At 48.1% G+C, this 23,669-nt stretch overlaps 2 protein-coding genes across 3 annotated transcripts in view; one reads left to right on the forward strand and one right to left on the reverse strand.

The window, feature by feature from the left end:
• The window catches only part of JAM3 (junctional adhesion molecule 3), a 39,106-nt gene that overhangs the window by 3,026 nt on the left and 12,411 nt on the right, over nt 1-23,669 (forward strand). The window contains exon 1 of one of the 2 annotated variants that reach the window (XM_064482239.1): nt 21,347-21,521. The exons of the other annotated variant lie outside the window; for it this stretch is intronic. Within the exon in view, the coding sequence (XP_064338309.1) occupies nt 21,347-21,521 (175 nt within the window). Of the gene's footprint in view, nt 1-21,346; nt 21,522-23,669 lie in introns of those variants that run through there. 2 annotated transcript variants of the gene reach the window in all.
• The window catches only part of NCAPD3 (non-SMC condensin II complex subunit D3), a 66,465-nt gene continuing 64,316 nt past the window's right edge, over nt 21,521-23,669 (reverse strand). The window contains exon 35 of the mRNA XM_031443353.2: nt 21,521-21,777. Coding sequence (XP_031299213.2) covers nt 21,639-21,777 — 139 coding nt within the window. The 3' untranslated portion in view covers nt 21,521-21,638. The remainder of the gene's footprint in view (nt 21,778-23,669) is intronic.

The following is a 23,669-nucleotide window of genomic DNA, read 5'->3' on the forward strand; positions in this document are numbered from 1 at the left end:
GCGAACGGGCTGCCGTCAGGGCTGAATGAGATTTCAGACTTTCTGTGCCTGCCCTCTGAATGCCAGCAGTGTGTGCAGGCAGCTTCAGTGGAGTATGAAGAGTTCCTGAAAGAAAGTGCCGGCCAGCACATTCTTTCACACCTCGTTTAGCAAGGACAGCACGCGCCGCGATACTCTGTGTGGAACGCTGAAGCCTTAATTTACTGCCTCTTTCCCACTTGCCATGATGCACAGAAAGCTTCTCGAGAATTAGCCCCTGTTTCTGATGTCAGGGAATGGTGTTCGTGTGTCTTCTGCATTTCTGAGTGGTACCTACTCTGTTATGTGTTATACTTCCCATGAGTAGCTAGTATGCACAGCAGAGGTTTCAAAGCTTGTCGTGGAGAAACATCAAACTTGTAATACGTTAGGACCATACGAACATTCTTCCACCTTTGGTTTTCAGGGGGATCCTGAGACTTCTATGGTTCAGCGTCCTTTCTGCAGAATATTGGCCACTCCAAGTTCCCCAGAGCTTAACCTCAGCGCACAGCTTGCATCTTTCCTGTCTCTGAATAGCATGGTCCTCAGTCTGCAGCTCTGTTCAGTACCACAGACATCTGTTGAGTGTCTGCAATATTGTCCTTCATGCTAGGGGTACAGAAATCCGTAGGGCGTCCCCAGCCCTTGAAGAGCCAGGAGGATGAGTGTGGAATTACGCTGCGCTTTAGTTGCTGAGTGTAAATGCGTTTTATCTTCTCAGCGTTAGGAAAAATTCATTGGGACCAGAGGCTGAATTTAATTTCTTTTGTATCTTTCCAGAGATGACTATAGTAAATATTCTCTCTGTCACCTGAGAGTCAGCATTTCTTAAGCACTTCCTGTGTGTCCAGACTTTTTTTTTTTTTAATGTATCTTAGTTCCAGTGACCCAGGAACTTTTGGAAGTCCCTGGTTTTTACCACAGTAGTTTCTGTGGAAGAGAGAGAATGGTAAGTATTTCTTGACTTGGTTTAATTTAAAAATCTTTCTTTCCTACCCTATGCGATTACACAGGTTAAGAAAAAGAAAAACATGAAGGAATGCTCATGAAATTATTTAAGTCACAAGCTGCAGGCTAGTCTGCCCCGTCTGATCCCAGTTACACAGAACATCTCACGTTCGGGAAAACCTGCAGGGTGATGAACCAGAGTGCTGACGGGTGCCATTTCTGAGTGGTGGGTCTGAAGCCTGAGGGTTTTTTCCTACTTTTCTCTGTCTTCCTGGCTGATTCTTTTGTCTTTTTTTTTTTTTTTCAAGTTTTCTTTAATAAGAATGTTTTTCTATAATGAAAAAGCTTGCCTTTGTTCTGGCCGCCAGTAGATAGAATAGTGACATTTTAAATTTGACACCAAGGAGAGCTTTCCTTTAAAATGGGAAAACTTAGTTGAGTGTGACACCGTGTGACTGTGGCTTTTCTAGCACCTGAATTAGCAGCGGCTAGACGGCAGGGGGGAGGGGCAGGCTGGACGCTCAGTCTGATCACGCGTTCTTTGTGACTTGTTTGAGAGGTTTGCTGTCACTGGCTCTAGGGTGGGGGAGCCTCTACCGGTGCTTAGCTGGAAGACTGAGGGCTGATGAGAATACCTGCCTCTCCTTTTTTTGAACAAACAAGCGGAAAGACCTGAGTAGTTGCTTTGGTCTGTTGTGCAGAGTCAGCCAGTGTTTACTGGGCCCCCGCTTTGTGCCAGCCGCGCCCCTCCTGGGGGACCTGCTTTCTTTGTCTGGGTGATAGGAATCCCGGTCAAATTGACTTCCTTGGGAAACAGACTCTGAAAGATGTTTCCTGAAGTCAGCTGTCCCCCTTATCACTTCTTCCTGCCCACCCGACTTCCTTGTTGGACGCCTTTAAGGAAAATACTTAGTGTCTCCAGAATGAAGTACAGCTGTCTGGAGGACTGCAAAGAACGCAGCACATCCCAAGACAGCTGCCCGCCTTCTTGTGTATGTGCCATGTTTTTCCTCTAAAGTGTCGCTTCAAGGGCGCTGGGACTTTATCAGCTAATCCATGTTTATTTGGCGATCGCTGTTTTCACGGCAGTAAAGCCTTCCGTGAGCAAAGCAGGGAAATCTAAGATGAGCCCTTCCGCAGACCAGGAGCATACAGTGTAGACAGCTAACTAACGGAGTACCACTTTGTGTAAATGTTTTATGTGTGTGTGTGGGGGTCTAGCTCAGTGGTGGAGCGTGTGCTCAGCCTGCACAAGGTCTTGGCTTCAATCCCCAGTGCCTCCATCAAAATAAGTAATTAAATAAACCTAATTACCCCCCCCCAAAGCAAACAAACAAAAACAAATGTTTCGTGTGTTTAGGAGTGAGGGCGCCTGCTCTGTGCTGGCCTGGTAGAGGCGAATTTCCAGGAGCCGCTGGACTTTGAGGGATAAGTTGATTTACGCGGTGCAGGTTTGGCGGGATTGGGGTGTTTGGGGCCAGGAAAGCAGAGGAGATAAGGGAGAGAAGGCGCGGGGTTGGGATGCACGTGTCGTGCATGGGGACCAGTGCATTATCATGATGCTGAATGATCACAGCCGCCCTTTACTGAAAGCAGGGCCGGCCCAGCAGGGGAGCCGATGGACCTCGGCTGGCAGTTTCTGTAGGTCTCGTTCGCAGGTGCTGAATGTGGCGCTCAGGCAGGCTGGTTCCCGAGCCCCAGGTCGCGGTCAGTGGGTCGAGGCGCAGGTCGTCCCTGCAAGAGAACAGCGGAGAGTAACCCGACTGGGAGGTGGTGAAGCGTTTTCAGTGCCACCTGGAAAATGCGGACCTCAGGGCGTGGGGCGCGGAGGTATCTGATCGGTGATCCGATGTGTGTTCCTCTGAGACTGTGGTCAAGAAGGCTGGGACGGAGGGTCTCCTGCTGTTGAATTCATTTTTGCTTATATCTGAGAATACGTTTATTTCAGTCTTGTTCTTGAAACACAGATTCACTGGCTACAAGCTTCAGGTTGACGGGTGCCTTGTCTGGGGGCCGGGCTCCACGGCGGCGCTGCGTCCGGTTCGGCGCTCTGCTGAGACACCATGGTCTCGCCCCGGCTCCCCTCCGGCTCCGTTCAAGGGCTTTTCTTTGGCAAAAGTGTTGCTTCGCGTGTCCAGGGTACCTTTCTTTTTAGTTATTCCACTTGTTAATTTGTGGTCTTTGTGTAGCTGCAAGTGTATTTCTTCCCAGAGAATTCTCAGGTATTTGTTCAAATACTGCCCAGCTTCTGTTTCCTTAATTCTTTCCTCTGGGACTCTCTTCGGTCTTCTGTCTTCCAAGACTGTTAACCTTTCTGTCATAATTTCATATTCTTCTTTCTTTGTCCTATTTTGGGTTATTTCTTTAGATTAGCTTTACAACTGTTTCTTTTTCCAGCCATGTCTAATCTGTTATTTAACCAACGTATAAAGTTTTTTTAAACCGATTTTTCATTTCTAAAAATTTACTTCGTTCTTTTTATAATCTGGTTTCTTTGGCTTGCTCATTTTTTTTTTACTCCTTTTTTAAATTTTTTAAACATTTCATGCACAGATGTTTTATATTCTGTATGTGATACTTCAAATATCTGAATCCAAATCTAATATTCACTGTTTCTCACGAGTCTGACTTACAGGGGCTTGTTTTCCTTTACTTGTAAGCTGGTTCTCAGGGGCCCTGGCGTTCTTTGAACATCTCAAGCTCGGTTCTGCCTTCCTGCCGGCCCCGTGGTGCCCTCTCCCTGGTGACCCCGGGGTCACACCCTGCATTCTCCTTAATTTCTGGTCTCAGCCCTCAGCTGTTTTATTTGCCCTGTTAAAGACCCCCACTTCCTGTGAGCCCGGGGGTGTGGTAAAAACTACCTTTTGTGTAGGACCCGTGGGCGCAGAGGCCCGCAGTCCCTGACTCTAACCCTGACCCAGGGCCCCGCCGGGTCAGGGCTGTGCTTCATTCACCTCGTCTCCCTCGTGTAACTGACGAGTCACACAATTTCCTCTAAGAGTTTCTATTACAAAGGTGATACTTTTGTTTTTACTTTTCAAATACAGAATAAAAATGTCGGCTGTGTGTTTTCAGAGCACGTACACCCTGTGGGGGTTCTGCTGGGCCCGGGGTGGGTTGAACGGTTCTTGCTTAGCATCCCTGCCTGGGAGGGGGCTGGCTGCTATGCAGGAGTACCTGACTGTACAACTGCCATCGCTGTCCCTGCATGCGTTTATCCGAAAAGCAACTGTCTGTCTCTCGAGATACCGCAACTGAAACTGGAGAATCAGCACTGCTCTGGCGCCTGGGACAGCGGCTTCTTTCTCCTCTGTTAACGGGACAGGTGAAGATGTTCAGGGCAAAACAGAAGGTCACCTTGAGCTTTCTAGCCGAAGTCCGAATCCAAGATTCAGGTTCCTCCAGGACGCAGTGCTGGTTCTGCGAGAGGCCCAGCCCAGGCCTGCCCGAGCCTCGAGGTCGCGGCCTCTCGGATACTGTTCTGGGTGAAGGAAGGGGCGCGCCGTGGGCGTCAGGAATTCTGGATCCATTTCCCAGCTTTGCCTGTGATTCACTTTGGGATCGTGGGGGAAATAATACTGGTTTTTATCCAAGGCACTGGAAAGCAGTTTCAACACCATCTCTTACTTTACCACCAGAAGTTTCCCATTTCTTTCCCCCATTTGGTAACTCACTGTGTGAGGTTCAGATCCAAAGAAGTGATTTTATGGGAATTCAAGAGAATTTTTAACTGATTAGTTGAAGTAGTTTATTTGTTAATCGGAAGTGCCTTTGAAGGTTTGAAAACCTAGTTCACAGAAATCTCTTCCTCTTCTGAAACTTCGGAAGGGTTTTGGAGACAGGGAAATGGTGCGGAACCCTCTTCCGCCCCAAGAGGCTAGGGAAGTTCATCTTTCAGAAGCTCAGGCTTTCAGTTTGTTTCTTCAGTCTGCTGCGACCCTACTTACTAGACCTAGTGCTTTAAGAGCTCCTGTGCTGGTTTGCCGTGAAGAGCAGGATGGACCCTGTTTGGCTGGGGTGGTAGTCTGTGCATTTGGTATCTTACTGTCAGCTGTGAAGTGTTCACTCTGACTGCATCTGGCCTCGCTTTCAAGTCCGCTGGGAGTGCAGAACCTTGCCGTGAACCTCTCGGGCCGTGGCTCTGTGAGGACAAATGTTTACACATCTTTAGTTCACCAGGCGCTGTTTCAGACCTTGGTCTGCGAGTAGTTGGCGTCACGAGCGCCGGGTGGGGCGGGTGGGGCTTCTGGGCCTCTTCCTCCGAGTGGTGTTTTTATGTGCAAATACGGACGTTTTGTGTGCAATTTGGGGGGCTTACGTGTGAGACCTTAGGTTGAGAGGCCTTCCCTGGGGCTCAGGACCCCCAGAGTGAACGTCTTTTCTCCTTTAGTTCTGCTCTGGCCTGACTCTCCTGTTAGCCAGTGTCTCGGATGATGACTGTGAGTGCCCTAATCTCTGCACGGTTCCAGTTTAAATCAGCCTGTGGGTAGGTCAGAGTGAAGACTGCGAGTTAAATGGAAAAGCAGCCTATGCACGTGGTTTTAGAGATGCTAAGTTCTGCGATTTTCGCAGTGATTGGTCATGTGAGCTTGGCTCCAGGAGGTGTTCAGGGTTAAGCCAAGTGGACAGCAGAAAAGGATCACTGCTGGGGTTCCTCTGCCATCTCGCTCTGGTGTCCCGAGTCCAGCAGGCTCTGTCTGTCTGTCTGTCTCTCTAACTTAGGCAACAGTGATGAGAGAAGAGGTCCAAAAGCACGTTTTGCGACCCTGGCTGAGGGGCCGGTCGTTGCTGGAGCAGGACAAGCGCCTGGGTCCCCGTGGTGGTGCCCGCACGCGGTCGCGCCCTGGGACAGCCCGGAGCCACAGCTCGCCTCCTTGAGGAGGAGCGTGTTTGTGTTTTGTCTGTTGCTCACCTCTCAGGTGTGCCCACGGTGCTGTCCTGTAGGTGTGTGTCCTGTGTGCAGAGGGACTGCTGCATGGCGGGACTCGGTGCTTCTGTTCCGTGTGAGCAGCTCCTTCAACTCCTGTGCTTTGAGCCCTGTCTGATGAAACCTGGAGCAAGAAGGTTATTTCACTTGCCCTCCACGCTGCAGTGGCAGAGTGATGTCCCCGTTGAGCTGGGAACCCCCACCCCCACCCGCCGCCCTCAGGGAGACACCGCTGGCCAGCCAGGCAGGCTGGGGGTGGCCCTTGGTGTCCACAGCGCCCTCCCCTTAGAGGAGCGGGATTCCAGGGAGACGTGGCCTTCCCTTTCCTTCTACAGGGTCATGGCTGTGTCACGCGGAAGAGGTTGATGCTAAGAGTGTATCTAACTGACTCAGCTTTACTGGGGAGTCTGGAGATTTGGCGCGTGGACTCGTGCCCCGTGGGACTGTCTCTTCTCTGATGGCGGCCCGTCTGCCTGCAGTGCCGAGCCCCCCCCCCCCCCCCACCGGCCCCGGCCAGCTCGCCCTGGTACCCAGCGCAGTGCGCTTCTGTGTGAACCTTTCTTCGAGCTCTGGCCTGGAGTGGCCCTTCTGAATCCCTGCTTACCAGGAAGCTGGACTGAGGTTTGAGTCTCAGCTCTGCCCTATGACTTGTCACCGTCTGTTTCCCACCCGTAAGGAGCAGTGGAACACGGGACTTTGTGGGACTGTTCTGCACACCAGTCCGTGCTCCTGTCAAAGTATCTAAATAAGTAACAAAAATAACACTAATTAACGTAGTAAAATTAAAATAAGTAGTGATTACATAAGTGCTCAGCAGAGGGCCTGGCACGGTAACAGACCCTCCGAGACGCGCTGTCACTGCTAATGCTCCGGTGGCTGCTCCACTACGGTTCCTTTGCTCCTCAAGTATCCGGAGGCACACTGGAAGTGAACCTTATCAAGCTTTGGACTCCGCCCGGGAGAGACCCTTCAGGGCCCTGGGTGCATCCTAGCAGTTTGTCCTTACGTTTGCGACAGTTAGGTGCTCGGCTGTAATCAGACAAGACTGTTCCCTTCTTCCCGCCGGCAGCTCTGCGCCCACGCACGCAGGGAGGGCGTCTCCTCCTGCTTGTGGTTTGGGAGGGGCGGGGGCTTCCCTCGCTGCTTCAGAGGGGCTGACACGTGTATTTCTGTTCAAACATCTTACAACCATGGCCTGATCTGTATGTTTCTTAATTGTTGTTTTAAAATAGTTCCACTTTGAGCTGATCCTTTCACGTTTTGAGGTTATGTAATTGTCTCTTAGTGGCTCCGAGTCCGGTTCTCCTTCTCTGCGGAGAGGAGATAATGCCTGCTTTCAGGTTCTTTCCGGGATCAGACGAGACTGTGTGTGAGAGTGGTGCTGTGGTGACAGCTGCGGTACAGATGTGAGCAGTACCCTGCTTTGCCTCCGCCCCTCCAGGCTGGAGTTTCACTGCTGCTCCGGCTCTCCAAGGTGGCAGCTTACAGTCCCAGTTTAAAGCAACCTTCTTGCAGTAAAGCTTCCCTGACGGCTTATTCTGATGAGACAGCAAGCTTTTTAATTTATTTTTTCCGCGTAGGAAAGACAGTTCATCTAAAGTGCAGATTGGTATCCTGGATTTTTCTTAAGGAAACAAAAATCAAGTTTTAAGTTTCAAGAGTAAAGAAGAAAAGAAATTCTCTGACATCTCGGATTTAAAAAGTGGCTCCGTGATATTTCTAGAGAAGATCAGACGTCTTACCCTGGGGGAATTTTCACGCCTGCACCGACAGACTTCGAGTAATAGAAAGTCTCAGTGGAAAGCCCAGCGCATCTCTAAGTAAAGGCGCTGCCAATAGGAATCAGTGAGTTTGCATGAAAAATAAGCATCTTACTAGGTGAACAGCTGTCGGGAATGGGTGAGCTCAGGACAGGAAACAGCCCTCAGACAAGGGCATATTTGGGGTGGGTGTAGGGTGGGGGAGAAAGTGCACGTTGTTCAGGGTGATGACAGGCTAGTTGATGTTATCCTTTACAGAATGGCACTGCCATTTTAGTGCCGTTTGTTTGTGTTTGGGGGGGTGAGGCGGTAATTAGCTTATTGTATTATTATTATTAATTTTAATGAAGGTATGGGGAATTGAACCCAGGACCTCATTCGTGCTCAGCACGTGCTGTACCACTGAGCCACAGCCTCGCCCCCACGTAGGTACAGTTTAGACTGTGGATTCCATCTCAGGTCTGCATGAAGAAGCGGGGGCCTGCGGGGGGCACGGACGCCCACGTCCGCAGGTGAGGAGGCTGAGGCTTGGTGACACCCAAGGCGCGTGTAGGGGCTGGTGCTGGCCAGTCGGAACACCAGACCCACACTGCAGACTGCCTATCAGGGAGACATTTCTTCCTCAGAAGTCGTTCAAGCCCCTAAGATACCCAGTTACATTTATGAGGCCGTAAAATATCCAGTGACTGTGCTGGCCCTGGATTCTGAGGAGGGCAAGATTCAGGCACTTGGGTTCCAGTGACCTGTCTCTAAGATGCACTTGACTGGTGTGCTTTCCTAGTAACCCCTGGTGATTGAATCAGGAGCGCAGGGCCACTGCAGCCCCCCACCCCCACCCCAGCACACAGAAGGCAGCGTGTTAAGCTTCTCTGAGACACGTCCGTGGCCCGGGTCCATTCTCGTGTGTGCTGGGCAGGACAGCGGCCAGGTGGCAGCCCACCTGGGGCCCTGCTGTCCCTCTCCCCACACGACCTCTCCATGAGCCCTCCTCTCTGTCCTGGGGGTCATCACAGTCCTATCCAGGGTGGTTGTGGGGACCGCGAGCCCAGTGCTTGCAAGGAACCGGCGTGTGGCAGGTAGGAAGTTCTACCGGGGGCGCTGGCGTGTGTGTGGTGGTGTGTGTGTGTGTGAACACGTGTGACTCACGTCCCGTACACACACACAGTATCCCTGTTTAGCTTATGGTTGTAGATTGACTTGAAGGAGGCTGTGGTGGGAGGAGAGGCTGGGCCCAGATCACTGAGGTGTCTGGATGCCGGGCGGCTGGGTCTGCGTTGTAGCAGTATGAAATTGGTATGTGGGCACCTGATTAATTTATGGATCTTCAGAGGTGAAAAATGAAGTCCTTCTCCCTTGAGATGAATTATCTAAAAAGAACACAGAGATTCTTGCTTTATTGTTTGTCTGGAATGAGAACAGCACGTTTTTTCCAAGCTTCAGTTTGCTTTTAACATGTGATTTTTAACCATTTCCACACTTTTCCATTCTCTTCCTTATTCCTTGGTACACTGTAGGCTCTCATGTTAAAGTTCAAAAACAGGGTCAGAAGCTTAATTCTGGGCTGTCTGGGGAAGGTCATTACATGGTGTGAGGAAAATTAGGAGTTCCTTCCTTTTTAAACCTAGGATTTTACTTGCCCCCTCCTTCCCCCTCAGGGTTGCGCAGGGAGACGGAAATGGGACGGCTTGATTGTCGTCGGTGTCTTCTGTGGCTGAGTGAGATGAGGGGTGTGTGCAGCGGGTGCAGGCACGCAGACGCCACAGGAAAGCTGTGGCGAGGACAAGCAGCATCTTCAGGGAACCGTGCCTGTCAGTGAGACCGCCCCACACCCTTGTGCCCTGAGCTGCTCACAGAAGGCAGGTTTGGGTGCCTCTGTACCTGGGCCGTCTTGGGAGTAGGGATTCCGGCTGAGCGCTAGAGCACCCTGACTCAGCAGACCGCCACATCACAGGGCCACATGTCAGAGCCCGTTTTTCACCTTTGGACATTTTAGAGAACAGTCGAGGTTATAACTGACATACAGTAAACCACACATTTTCAATGTAGTTTGATGAGTTTGGCTTGTGCGTGAACTCTGGAACATCCCACGCAGTCAAGATTTTGGTCACATCCACCACCACTGCCAAGTTCCCTCGTGCCCCATCCTCTCTGCCCCACCCTACCCTGGCCCCAGACAGCCCTCCCTCTTTTCTGTCACTGTGCCCCTTTGGATTCCGTGGACATTTACATGAGTGGAATCACACCCTTGTGCTCCTTTGTCTGGCTTCCGTCACTCAGCGTACTTGTTCTGAGACTTGTCTGTGTTGCAGAGCATCAATAATTCGTGTCTTTTTCTTGATGAGTAGCACTGTGCCATTGTATGGAAATGACCACAGTCCATCTACGCACTGTTTATGCGTGTCTGGCTTGTTCCCAGATTTTAGCTATTACAAATAAAGTTGCTGTGAGTATTTGTGTATGAGCATTTGCATGAATGTCATTCTCTTTGGTAAGTATCTGGGAACAGAATGGCTGAATCAAATGATAGGTGTATGTTTTAAAATGTTAAGACACCGCCAAACTCATTTCCAAAGTGGCTGTACCATTTTATGTTCCCGCCTGCAGGGGGTGAGAAGTCCATGTGTTGACAGCCTTGTGAACAGCTGTAGTAGTTGTCTCCATTTAAGCCCTCACAGGTGTGCTGGCATCTCTTTACCAGACCTCTCACCTGGCTAGTGACGTGGAGCATCTTTCCTGCATTTGCCCCCCTTGACGCCTCTCTACCTGCCATTTTAGAGGGGAAGCATCCAAAGGCTCTTTTCCAGTGAAACGTTATTTACCCAAACAAACAGGGAGCAAGATGTATTCAGCCTTTGGATAGTAGTGTTGGCTGAAAAAATACGCACAATCTAAAAGCTGAGAATTATGTTTTATTTGGCGGACAAAACCGAGGACTTAAGTCTGGAAAATAGCCTCTCAGATGGCTCCGAGGGACTGCTCCAAAGAGGAGAGGGAGGAGCCAGGATACATAGGAGTTTTGCAGCAAAAACCAGATAATTGGAACCTTAAGAGATTACTGTTCATTGAAGGAAACCAGACATCTCAAGTTCATGAGTTTAGCTCTCTTTTCTGTGTATGGGAAGGTGCAGGAGTCTGGGCCCACTGAAATCACTCCTTTGATCTGTACCTTAAGTATGCTCTTCCTTTTCAGTTTGCTTGTATGATGAGTTATATGCATTGGTTTTCAGATATTTAGCCAGGCCTCTATGTTCATGAGCTTTATCGGTCTGTATTTTTTTTCTTGTAATGTCTTTGTCTCCTTTTGGTATTGGAGTAATACTGGTCTCCTAGGGTGAACAAGTTGGGAAGTACTTCCTTCTCTGCACATTTCTGGGGGAGCTTGTTCAGAATTGGTATTATTTTTTCTTCAAATGTTTGGTAGCTGTCTGGGCCTGGAGATTTTTTTGTGGGGTTTCTACTTACAAATTCTTTTTTTCCAATAGACAAAGATATTTTTTTCTTTATGAAAGAGTAAAGGGAAATAAAAGTGCTCATAAGTAAAACAGTAAAAATTACTCATTTCTTCTTGAGTGAGCTTTGGTGGCTTGTGTCCTTCAAGGGATTCATTCCCGCCAGGTTGTCAGAGCCCCAGGCACAAACCTGCACGCTGTCTCGTGTTCTTTCAATGTCTGTGCAGTTGCGGTGCCCCTGCCCTCACTTCTGATACTGTTACTTTGTGCTTCCTCTTTTCCTCCGCATCAGTCTACGTAGAGGTTTGTTAATTTTGTTGATCTTTCCGAAGAGCCAGCTTTTGGTTCTGTTGGTTTTTCTCTGTTCTGTTTTCTGTCTCGTGGTTTCTGCCTTGCTGTTTATTATTTCCTTTATGCTGCTTGCTTTGGATACAGCTGGGTCCACTCTTTGTCCTGTCATGATGTAGAAGCTGAGGCCACTGATCTGAGACCCTTCTTCCTTCCCGACGCAGGCATGCAGTGCTACCTACTTGACTCTCGTTACTGCCTCAGCAGCCTGTCACAAACTCCGATGCCATGTTTTCATTTTCGTTCAGTTCAAAATACTTTCTGATTTCCTTTTTGATTTCTTCTTTGATCTATGGGTTACTAAAAGATGTGCTATTTAGTCTCCAAATGTTAGGGACTTTTCAGATACCTTTCAATAACTGATTTCTAGTTTAGTTTCATTGTAGTTGGAGAACAGACTTTGTATGACTTTAATCTTTTAAAATTTATCGTGGTTTGTTTTCTCTCCCAGAATATGGCCTACTTTGGTAAATGCTGCACTTGAGAAGAATATATTGTTACAGTCTTTGGGTGAAATGTTCTATAAATGTCAACAAAGTCAAGTTGACTGCTTTTTAAAGTCTTCTGTATCCATCCAGATTTTCTGTCTGATTTTCTTTCTGTTCTATTAATTATTCAAAGAACTATATTGAAATCCCAGTAATAGCTGGATTTATGCATCATGTATTTTGCAGCTTTTTATTAGGTACATAATTGTTTAAGATTGTTAATGTCTTATTAACAGATTGAAGAATGAGAATCATACGATAATCTCAATGGATGCAGAAAAAGCTTTTGACAGTTGAACATCATTTACGATAAAAACTCAACAAAGTGGGTGTAGAGGGAACACACCTACACAAAATAAAGGCTGCGTATGAAAAGCCCACGACTGACGTCATTCTCAATGACAGAAAGCTGAAAGTACTTTTTCTAAGATCAGGAACAAAACAAGGATGCCCACCCTTGCCATTTGTATTCGGCATAGTACTGGAAGTCCTAGCCACAGCAATCAGAGAAGAAGAAGAAATAAAAGGAATAAAAATTGGCAAGGACAAAGTAAAAAAGGAGGAAGTAAAAGAAGTCACTGTTTGCAGAAGACATGATACTATACATCAAAAATCCTCAAGATGCCACTAAAAAAACTACTAGAGCTTATCAGTGAATTTGGTAGAATTGCAGAGTACAGATTTAATACACAGAAATCTGTTGCATTTCTATATCCCAACAATGAACTATCAGAAAGAAAAATTAAGAAAACAATCCTATTTACAGTTGCTTCAAAAAAGAATAAAATACCTGGGACTAAAGCTAAGGAGGTAGAAGACCTGTACTTGGAAAACCGTGAGACACCGAAGGAGAAACTGAAGACTCGGAAAACTGTGAGACACCAATGAAGAAACTGAAGACACAAACAGACGGAAAGATATACGGTGTTCTTGGAAGAATTAATTTTTTAAATTGAAGTATAGTTGATATGCAATGTTGTATCAAGAATTAATATTGTTAAAATGACCATGCTATCTAAGGCAATCTACAGAGTCAGTGCAATCTCTATGAAAATACCAATGGCATTTTTCACAGAACTGGAACAAATAATTTTAAACTTTATATGGAAACACAGACGATCCCAAGAGCCAAAATAATCTTGAGAAAGAAAAATGGGGTTGGAAGTAGCATGTTTCCTGGCTTCAAACTCTATGACAAAACTACAGTAATCAAGATAGTATGGTCCTGACACAAACACAGACACTTAGCTCAGTGGAACAGAATAGAGAGCCTGGAAATAAACCTGCACTTATATAGGCAATTAGTCTATGACAAAGGAGTCAAGAATATACCTCTTCTCTTCAATAAATGGTGTTAGGAAAACTGGACAGCTACATGCAAAAGAATCAGACTGGACTAGTTCCTCATACCGTATTAGAAAAACCCCTCAAAATTAAAGACTTAAATGAAAGAACTGAAACCATAAAACTTCTAGAAGAAAAACACTGGCAGTACACTCTTTGACATTGGTCTTGGCAATATTTTTTGGGATTGGTCTCCTCAGGCAAGGAAAACCAAAACAAAAATAAACAAATGGGACTACATCAAACTAAAAAGCTTTGCAAAGTGAAGGAAACCATCAACAAAATGAAAATGCAGCCTATTGCATGGGAGACACTATATGCAAATGATATATTGATAAAGGGTTAATATCCAAAATATACAAAGAATTCATAGAACTTAACATCAAGAAGACAACTTGCTTTAAAAATGGGCGGAGTAGCTGAACAGACATTTGTCCGAAGAAGTCATACAGACGGCCAACAGGTTCATGAAGAGAAACTCAACTCATTAATTATCAAGGAAATGCAAATCAAAACTACAGCAATATATCACATCATATCTGTCAGAACAGCTTTTATCAAAATGGCAAGAAATAACAAATGTTGGTGAGGATGTGGAGAAAAGGGAACCTTTGTGCACTGTTGGTGGGAATATAAATTGGTGCAGCCACTGTGGAAAACAGTATGGAGATTCCTCAAAAAATTAAGAATAGAACTACCACAAGTCCCAGCAAATCTACTCCTGGGTATTCATCCAAAAAACACAAAAACGCTAGTTCAAACAGACACATGTATCCCTATGTTCATAGCAGCATTATTTACAGTAGACAAGATATGGGAGCAGCCTGCGTGCCCATCAACAGGTGACTGGATAAAGAAGGTGTGGTGTATATGTACACTGGAATATTACGCAGTTGTAAAAAAGAACAAAGTCTTGCCGTATTATGCTAAGTGAAATAAGGCAGACAGAGAAACACATACTGTGTGATTTCACTTATACGTGGACTCTGAAACACAAAACAAATGAAGAAATATAACAAAACAGAAACAAGGTCATAGATACAGAGAAGAAACAGGTGGTGGCCAGAGGGGAGGGGGTTGGGAGGAGGAAAGCATTGGGTGTCCAGGAGTGCAGTGTACAGTGTGGGCAGTATAGTCAGTAACTACATCACATGAGGTGACAGATCGTAACAGACTGGCCATGGTGATCATTTTGAAATGTACAGAAATACGGAATCACCATGTTGTGTGTCAGGAACCTACATAGTGCTGTAGGTCAATTATACCTTAAAGACAAACAGCAGTTCCCCGTCCTTTCAGCGAGTGTGAAGCTAGAGCGATCCCGGCCGGACGAGGCCATCAGATCTACTTGTCCTCCTAGCCCTTTGACCCGCCCCCGAGTCTCCTCAATAAAATGGATTGACCCCCACGGACAGACAAACAGACTCATAGAAACATAGATCAGATCTGTGGTTACCGCAGGTGGGGGTGCGGGGGGAGTGGGAACTGAACGAAGGTAGACAAAAGGCACAGACTTCCAGTTATAAGGTACGTGAGTACGAGGGGTGTCCTGTACAACACGTGAAATGTAAATGTAAGTGCTGTGTGTTACGTATGAATGTCATCAAGGGAGTGAATCCTAAGAGGTCTCATTACAAGAAAAATTTTTTTTCTGTGTTTCTTTACCTCTGTGTGAGATGATAGACGCTCGCTAAACTTACTGTGGTTCATTTCATGATGTATTTAAGGCAGATCATTATGCTGCGCACCTTAAACTTACATAGTGCTGTATGTGAATTACATCTCAATAAAACAAAGAAAAACAAAAATAAACTCTAAAAAAATTGTCCTGTTGATTTACTGACCCCTTTGTCGTTATGAATGACCCTTTTTTAGTCCCTGTTAATATTTTTTGCTCTGAAGTCTGCTTTGTCTGATATTAGTGTAGGGGCCTCACTTTTCTTTTGACTAGTTTCTTATTTCTATTTGTATTTTTTCCTTTGTTTCTTTATTTCTATTTATATCTTTATATTTAAAATGTCTTGCATTAAAAAAAATCTAATCTGACAACCTCTGCCTTTTCGTTTGGATGTTTAGACCATTTATACTTAATATGATTATTTTTATAATTAGGGTTAAGTCTCCTCTTGCTGTTTGTTTCCACATGTCTCATCTGTCCTTTCTTTTTCCCTCTTTCCGCCTTTTTTTTTTTTTGCCTTCTTTCAGATTTTTTTTTTAAAGTTTAAAAAATTTTATTTTTTTGGGGGGGTAATTAGGTTTTTATCTCTATATTTATTTTTTAATGGAGGTGCTGGGAAGTGAACCCAGGACCTTGTGTGTGCTAGGCACGCACTCTACCACTGAGCTATGCCCTACTCCCAGAGTAAGGGTTTCTTTTTATTCTGTTTCGTCTCTTTTGTTAGTTTATTAGCTATTACTTATGACCTTGCTATGTTTAATGAGTAGTGACTGTTTTGTAAAACAGCCCTCGGCTTGAGCGTACCTGGCGTCTTCTAGTGATTGGACTTGGGTTATAGACTTTGAAGGGCTGGGCTGGGGAAGACCGCGGAGGGGTGGGCACCGCCCTCCTTACTGTGCGCGTCAGAGGGCACGTGGTGTACCTGACGTGTCAGCGACAGGTGCCTGGGTCTCCGGGTTTGCATGGTGACTTCTGGGTTTCTCCACTGGGAAGTTACTGTTTTTCCCTTTTTTGAGTTCGGGGTCCAGCCAGCCGCCTCAAGGGGAGGGGAGCTAGACTTCACCCCCTGGAGGGAGGAGTATTAAGTGACTTGTGGACACATGATGCAACCACCACAATAGCTAGTTAGTATTCTGGGCGACCAGATGTTCTGAAGTTGTCCAAATACTCCGTTTTTCCTTGAAGATTTTCTGCTGCTTTGGAGTCAGATGTGCCACGAGGCCTTTGTCCACTTGTGTTGACATCCCTCAGGGGATCTTGCCTGAAGCAACTATTATTCCTCTGGTTCTGAAGGTGATTTCTTCTTCTCTCATTCTTTCTGCACTTATTAACTGGGATTCTTCCATAAAGAGAAGCACCTCTCTCACGGGCTTCATCGTTCACTTTTTTACGTCACTGTGGACTCGTGGGGGTTATTTTATTCTTTGTGTTATAACCCAGTCTATCCGACTTACTTTTTGCTTCAACCTTCCAGTTTCAGCCACTGGAAGCTCCTTCAGTTTGGCTTCTGGTCCATGGGTATTTTTGATGTTCTTTGTTGTGACACTTTCTCACCTCCTGACACTACAAGACGCTCCTGGCTTACCGTGTATTTTCCCCACCCCGGCCCTGGAGCTGGGCATCTCTCCAAGGAGCCCTGGTTCCCTTTACTGGAGAACGGCATTTAGAAAGCAAGATCTGGCACCGAGTGTGCTCCTTGATACAGAGGTGTCAGTGCTTCTAGGCTCTCGGTAGACAGGTCCAGGAGATGTATGTGTCTGTACTAACCCTGTGTGCACATAAGTCTGCATTTATTTCTCTATCTGTGTGTGGCTTAAAATAAACATTAGATTGTCCTGGTGCCCTGACTGATCAGCACTATAGGATTAATTCTAGCCTTTCCCCTGGCACTTTCACAACTTCTTTCTTTGACAGTGAGAAACTTGACTCTCAGTACTGATGACGTCTCCACAGTTCTTACTTGTTCAACCCTGTTACACATGTAAAGCATTTCAGAACTGCTACCCCATTCTGCTCTGAGAAATAAATTTATCAACTAGAGTGCAGTGTTTCTGCAAAATTCTTCTCTGGGTAGCCTTATTATATCCAGTCAAAACACTGTGTTCCATACTTCTGTCAACGCCTTTCTTCCCCACCCCCTTAAGCGTGGTTACTTTATTTGTAATACAGTTAGTTTCATTTGTCAGAGTCTGCATTGCAACCTGGTTCCCTGGACCTCTAGGATATTACGTTTTACATTTTCTTGCAGTGACGTTCACTTTGTGCTTGCAGTTGTGAACGGTGTGGTGGGTACATGGCCGTGGAGTCACCATCACAGCAGCCCAAACCCTAATGAGTCTATCAGGCAGCCCCGTGGTAGTCAAGCCAGCCCCTTACCCCTTTTGTAAAATAAAGTAATTTATCAGAATAAATTATTCCATGGATCCTTGTAGTGCATTTTGTTATTAAGATAAATTGTAAAATGCTAAAGTCATTTCTTCAGAGCAGCTTTGACATGAGGTGTTGTGATGGCCGGCCAGGCAGGGGCCATCATGTCTTGTCGGGTTGTGCTTACTTCAAATTCACCAGAGTGATGTTCATCTCAGCCAGTGGACACCTGAACCGCCACAGCCAGATTTATTAGGAATTCCATGGTGTTGGGTTGGGTCTTTTTAGACTTTACTTTTGAGGCTCTCTTTGTAAAACCACTTGGCTTAGCTGGAGGAACAACAGCTCTAGTCAGAGCCCCAGCTGCCTGTGTTCTTGCCGGAGCCCACAGTTGATGGATTTACTGTGTATTCTTTGCTCTGTGTCTGGAAAGTATCACAGACTTCCTCCCTCTGCTCTTAAGTTCCTCTAAAAATTGGTCAAGGACCCGGGACATTGTAGAAAGATGCTGTGCTGGGCTGGTTCCTTCTCCGAGCAAGGGCACAGCAGTGGTCGGGCAGGGCGGGCGTGAGCGCTCTCCCTGGCAGGCGGCACTGCGCTTGCTGTTTCCCCCGGAGCCCCGGGGGACCGTCGGGCCGCCTGCTCCCGGGCACCCCGGCCGCTGCAGCCCTGGTCGGGAGAGGAGGCGTGCTGGACGGAATGTCAGAGGCTAAATATAACTCTCCCATGCAGACACACAGACCCGTTCTGAGCGAGCCGCAAATCTGCCTTAAAGTGAAAACGTTTTCTAAAAGAGCTGCTCCTCCGCCTTGGTTTACAGTCAAGAGTGTAAACCCAGAGCGGCTGTTTCCGCCGAGTGCTGTCTCTGCAGCCGCAGGGTCCCAGGCGCCGCTGAGGGCGGAGGCAGCCCGCGCTCCGGGGCTCGAGGGAGCCGCAGGCCTTCTCGCTGTCGAGACTGGCTTTGTCTCCACGGAAGACAGGACGGGAAGATGGGTTGTTTCCACTCGGCAGCGTGACGTGTCCGGACGCAGTCGGACGGTCAAGGTCGGAGCCGTCCTCCCGGTTCTCGCTGGGTCAGGCCTCGAGCCCGGGTGCCGGGGGCTAGGTCAGCCCTGCGGGCGGCCCTAGGGGCTGGGGCGCGGCCGAGCCCGCCGCCGCCAGGCTTTGGGGGGCTTTTTTACGAGGGTTTTGTGCCGTCGCTCGTTCCCTCTGCCTGGGGTCCGGAGTGTCTGTAGTCGGCAGTTACCCCTTCAGAGGGGTAAAGGGCGGCGGGCCCTGTCCCCGGCCCCGCCAGGGCTGCGCGCTGAGACCCCGGCGCGGGACGCGGGCTCGGCCCTGACTCGATGTGGTCACGCGAGAGGCCCGAGGGGCTGGGAAGCGGGCTCCCTCGGGGACCGCCCTACAGGCTGCCTGCTTCTGCGCCCTGGGCCCCGGCAGGTTCCTGAAAGGGCTCCCAGAACTGAAGTCAGAGACTGGACTGTTGCTCGTGGCCGCTGCAGGCGTCTGGGACCAGGAAGGGGACGGGCAACCCCAGACGTGGCCGGGGCAGGGTGCGGCCGAGCCCCTGGCGCGCAGCCCTCCTCTCCGGCCCTGGTCGCGGCTCCCTGGAAGGAAGAGGCGGCCCTGGAGATGTGTCTGCATCCGGCCCGAGGGGCTTTTTTAAGGCCGCTTCCCTGGCGAGCTCGGCCGAGGAGGAGGAACGGCGAGTGGAGCTGGCCCGGGGCCTGACTCGCCCCCCCCCAATCTCCAGGCCCCCTCGGCCCCGCCCCGCCGGCGCCTGTGGCTGCGCGGGGAGGGGGGGGGGGTAGTTCTAGGACGCTGCTTCTTCCAGAGAGCGCGCCCTGGGTCAGGGCGTCAGGCTGGGGGCCTGCGCGCCTGGCCTCCGGTATTCACTTCGTGCTCCTGGAACCAGCCGCGAGCGCGTGTCCCCGCCCCTGACAGAAGGCTGGGCGATGCGTGTTCGACGAGCCCCCGCAGCGCCGCGCTTCCCCGGCTTGGTTCACGGTCCGAAGGTTCACGGTCCGAAGGCCAGGGCTTTGTCTCGGCTCTGCTGGGCTGCCCTGCGGAGGGTGGGGACTGACGTCCTGTGTTGAGAACAGCCCCCTGGCCAGTGTGGTAGTGCCCCTTTTTGGCAGGATGGTGGCCTGAGCCGCAGGCAGCAGCTGACCAGCACCCTTGCCCTTGAGGGTGAGAAGGCCTCCTTCTCTGTGTCTATTGGCACCGACGAGGGGTGGGATGTTTGCCCAGTCCACCCTGTCTTCCCAGGAGAAGCAGGTGTTCCCCCTTCACCACCACGGACCCCTATGGGGGGTGGGCTCCTTGTCATTCCCCCAACCCCGCTGCTCCGCCAGATGGTGCTAGAGCCTGGACGCTGCCCCACGTCCTCTGTGCCCACAGAGGGGCAGAGGCTGAGGTCAGCGGTGACTCACATGGATGAATGGCTCAGTGTCCCCGCCGGCGTCCCTGCTCTCTCAGCTGAGCCCGGCTGTGGCCCCGCAGGCAGGTCTATGTGCTCAGTCCTGACCCTACTGACTGAGAAGGACCTGCTCTCCGTGGGGCGGGGTTCCTGGCTGGTGACCCCTCAGTAGCGCCTTGTCATCTGGCGCTTCCTCCACGTGCTCCAGGCTGGCCCAGACACCGGGGCTGCTGCTGGGTCGGTCCAGGGACAGTACAGCTTGGAGTGACATCAGCAAGAGGTAGACTAGGAGAGTTCAGGCTCTTGTTCCCCCACAGAAACATTGGAAAAACAAGCAAACAGGAGCTGCACCAACTTTGTAGGAGAGCTGGAAAACAGTGGAAGGTTTGTAGCCACCAAGTAAGTGTCCAATCAAGAAAAACGATCTTTAAAAAGGGTAGGAAAGTTATGAGACTTTCTCTCACCTTTGCCCTACCTCTCCCAGCACAGCCGCCTTCCCTCCTCCCACCAAACTGGAGGGACCAAGCAGACCCTCTTTGCAAATGGCTGTGCCAGTCATTCTGCTGCCTGCGGATGCCTGCAGGGCTGACTCGAGGGCCTGGTCTTTGTCTCACCTGACCTGGAACTTAGGTGGGAAGGGCAGCAGGCACTGCTTTAAAAGCAAACCCATAGCTGCCTGAAGAGATCTGGGTGGAGACATGAACGGACTGTCTGAGCCCAGAACAGAAGCTGTAGTGAGACTGGGAAACGAGGACATTCAGAGGCAACCGCATCACGTCTCTGTGAGCCCTGCATGCAGAGCAAGCCTAGCTGCGGGGTGGAGGGGGACCTGCGTGCCAGTCTGCAAAGACTTGGGATGGGGGCTTCACCCCCCCCCCCGATGTTTTTGTTTGTTTCAGCTCTTGGGATTCAAGGAAATCTGCATCAGAACGTTAATCTGAAGATGAGGTAAAGGAACCTCAGTGATCATCTTCGAAAGGAATCAGTGAGAAAAAAATGTTTGGAACTCTCAAAACAAACGAACCTATTGCAGCCTTCAGTAATAATCTCACACACACACACAGCAAACCCTGGGGAGGGAGACTGATTTACAGGGTAATCACTTTATAAGACTTAGATGCCCAATTTTCAGCAACAAAAGAAATGACAAAACATACAAAGAAACAGGAAAACATGGCTTATTCAAAGGAACAAAATGAATGAACAGAAACTCCCAGAGGAGGCCCATATATTGGACTTACTAGACAAAGGCTTTACATCATTGGTCTTAAATGTGGTCAGAGCTAAGGAAAAACAAGGAAAGGAAGTTAGGGAAACGTTAGATGAGCAACAAAGTATCAAGAAAGAAATTACAAAAAGGAATCAAGGAGAGATTCTGGAGCTAAGAAGTACAGTAGGTTAAAAATTTATTGGTGGGGGGGACAAACAGCATATTCGAGCAAGCAAAAGAAAGAATCAGTGAACTAGAAGATAGGAAAATTGAAATTCTCGAGTCTGAGGGCAGAAAGGAAAAGGCACGGAGAAGAGTGAACAGAGCCGTGCCATTTGCTTGGCCGCTGTAACAACACTGGGGACTGCGTGGCTTAAACGGCAGAAGTTTATGTCCTCACAGGTCTGGAGGCTAGGTGTTCAAGTTCCGGAGATTGCCAGGGTTGGTTTCTTCTGGGCTTCTCCTCGGCTTGTGGACAGATACCTTCTTGCTGTGTCCTCACACGTCTTTCCTCTGCACACGTACTGTGGCCGAGTCCAGGCTCACACTGCTCACTGCCCAGCAGGTCAGTAGATCAAGGGGCGGGTTGTTGGGCAAGGAGTAGTGGCTTTACTCGGAAAGCCAGCAGACCGAGAAGATGGTGGACTAGTGTCCCAAAGAGCCATCTTGCCTGAGTTAGAATTCAGGCTTGCTTCATACTAAAAGGGCAGGGAGGAAAGTCAAACATTTCCTGGTTCCGGTCAGCCTCCGGCGGGGAGGTGTTCGTTCCTTCCTTCCTGCGGCCGCTCACAGGTGGGCCTGGTCGGGATGTTTCCTGTGAGCTAAACAAAGGTGTTTTAGCTTAACGCTCATGGCCTGGGAGGCGGGGTTCCCAGGGATGGGCCACTGTGTGTCCTTTAAGCTAATAGGCAGCGTCCCTTTAGTGATGGGCCAGCAGAGACGACCCAGGTCACAGTAAGAGAAGGTCCGGCCTGGGGTCAGACGTGCTCTTTCCTATTACAACATCATTCTGTGTGTCCTCATCTCCTGTTTTTATAAGAACACTAGTCAGATTGGGTTAGGGCCCCATGTGGCTTTGTTTTAACTTACTACCTCTTTAAGGACCCTATCTCCACATATAGTCACACTCTGAGATACTGGGGGTGAGGGCTTCACCATAAGAATTTGGGTGGCAGGGGGACATAATTCAGCCCATAACAGAGCCTGAGGGGATTGTGGGACACTGTCAAGCTGACCAACATATGCTTTATGGGAGTCCCAGGAGAAGAGGGAGAGAGGCAGAAAGATTATTTGAAGAAATAGTGGCTGAAAACTTCCCCAACTTGATGTATGGCATGAATCTACAAATCCAAGAAATCTGGTGACGTCTAAGTAGGATAAACCCATGGGGACCTACCCAGAGACACATTATAATCAAGCTGTCAAAAGCCAAAGACAAAGGGAGAATCTTGAAAGCAGCAGGAAAGAACTGAATTGTTACCTGCAAGGGGGTTCTCAACAAGATCTTTAGCTGTTTTCTCATCAGAAACATTGGATGCCAGAAGACAGCAAGTAGTATATTTAGTAAGTTGAAGGAAAAAAAAAACACTGTAAACAGAAATTTTAATATCTGGCAACACTGACTTTCAAAAATGAGGGAGAAATTAAGACATTCCAGAAAAACAACAGCTGAGGGAGTTCATTACCACCAGACCTGCTCTGCTGAAAGGGATGAAGGGAACCCTTCAGGCTGAGACGAAACAGCACTAGACCGCGACTCAGCTGTGCAAAGACCTGCAGTAGAGTTAGCCACGTGGACACATGTGAAAACCAGTCTTACTATAATTTTGGTTTGTGACTGCACTTTTCATTTCTATAGAATTTAAAAGACACATGCATAAAAGTAAATATAAATGTTATTGATAAGGCACAAAATACATAAAATTAATTTGTGTCTTCAGTAACATAAAGGGGAAGGCACAGAAGTTTCTGTATACAATTGAAGTTCAGTTGGTATTAATTCAAATTTGTTGTAATTTTGGGATGTTGGAATAATCCTTGTGATAACCACAGAGATGTTATCTATGGAGGATACCCTAAAGGAAATGAGGAGGGAATCAAAATGTGCCGCAAAAAAGTCAACAAAATATAAAAAAAGGCAGTAATGGAGGAAATGAGGGACAAAAAAAAATAATACATACAGAAAACAAGTAGTAAAATAGCAGAAGTAAATCCTTTATCAGTTAATTAAAATGTAAATGGATTAAACGCTCCAGTCAAAAAGTAGAGATTGTCAGAATGATGAAATAACATCCAGCTACATGCTGTCTACAAGACACTCACTTTCGATCTAAAAACTAATAGGTTGGGAAAGTTAAAGGATGGAAAAGATACTCTATGCAAATATAACCAAAAGAGAGCCAAGGCGGCTATACTAAGATCAGACAAAATACTGTTACAAGGGACAAAGAATGATAATACATCTTGATTTACCAAGAAGATAAAACAGTTATAAACATATGCATAAATTATCTAAGCCCCATAATATATGAAGCAAACATTGACTAGATTGATGGGAGAAACAGTTTTACTATAATAATTGGAGATTTCAGTGCCCCACTTTCATAACAGACGAGACAGAAGAACATGAACAGTATGAACCACCTGGACCCGCTGTGCACAGAACACTGCACCTAGCAGCAGCAGCAGCAGCAGCAGCAGCAGCAGCAGCAGC

The sequence above is a fragment of the Camelus dromedarius genome, chromosome 34 (assembly GCF_036321535.1).
Source record: "Camelus dromedarius isolate mCamDro1 chromosome 34, mCamDro1.pat, whole genome shotgun sequence".
Taxonomy (NCBI): Eukaryota; Metazoa; Chordata; class Mammalia; order Artiodactyla; family Camelidae; genus Camelus; species Camelus dromedarius.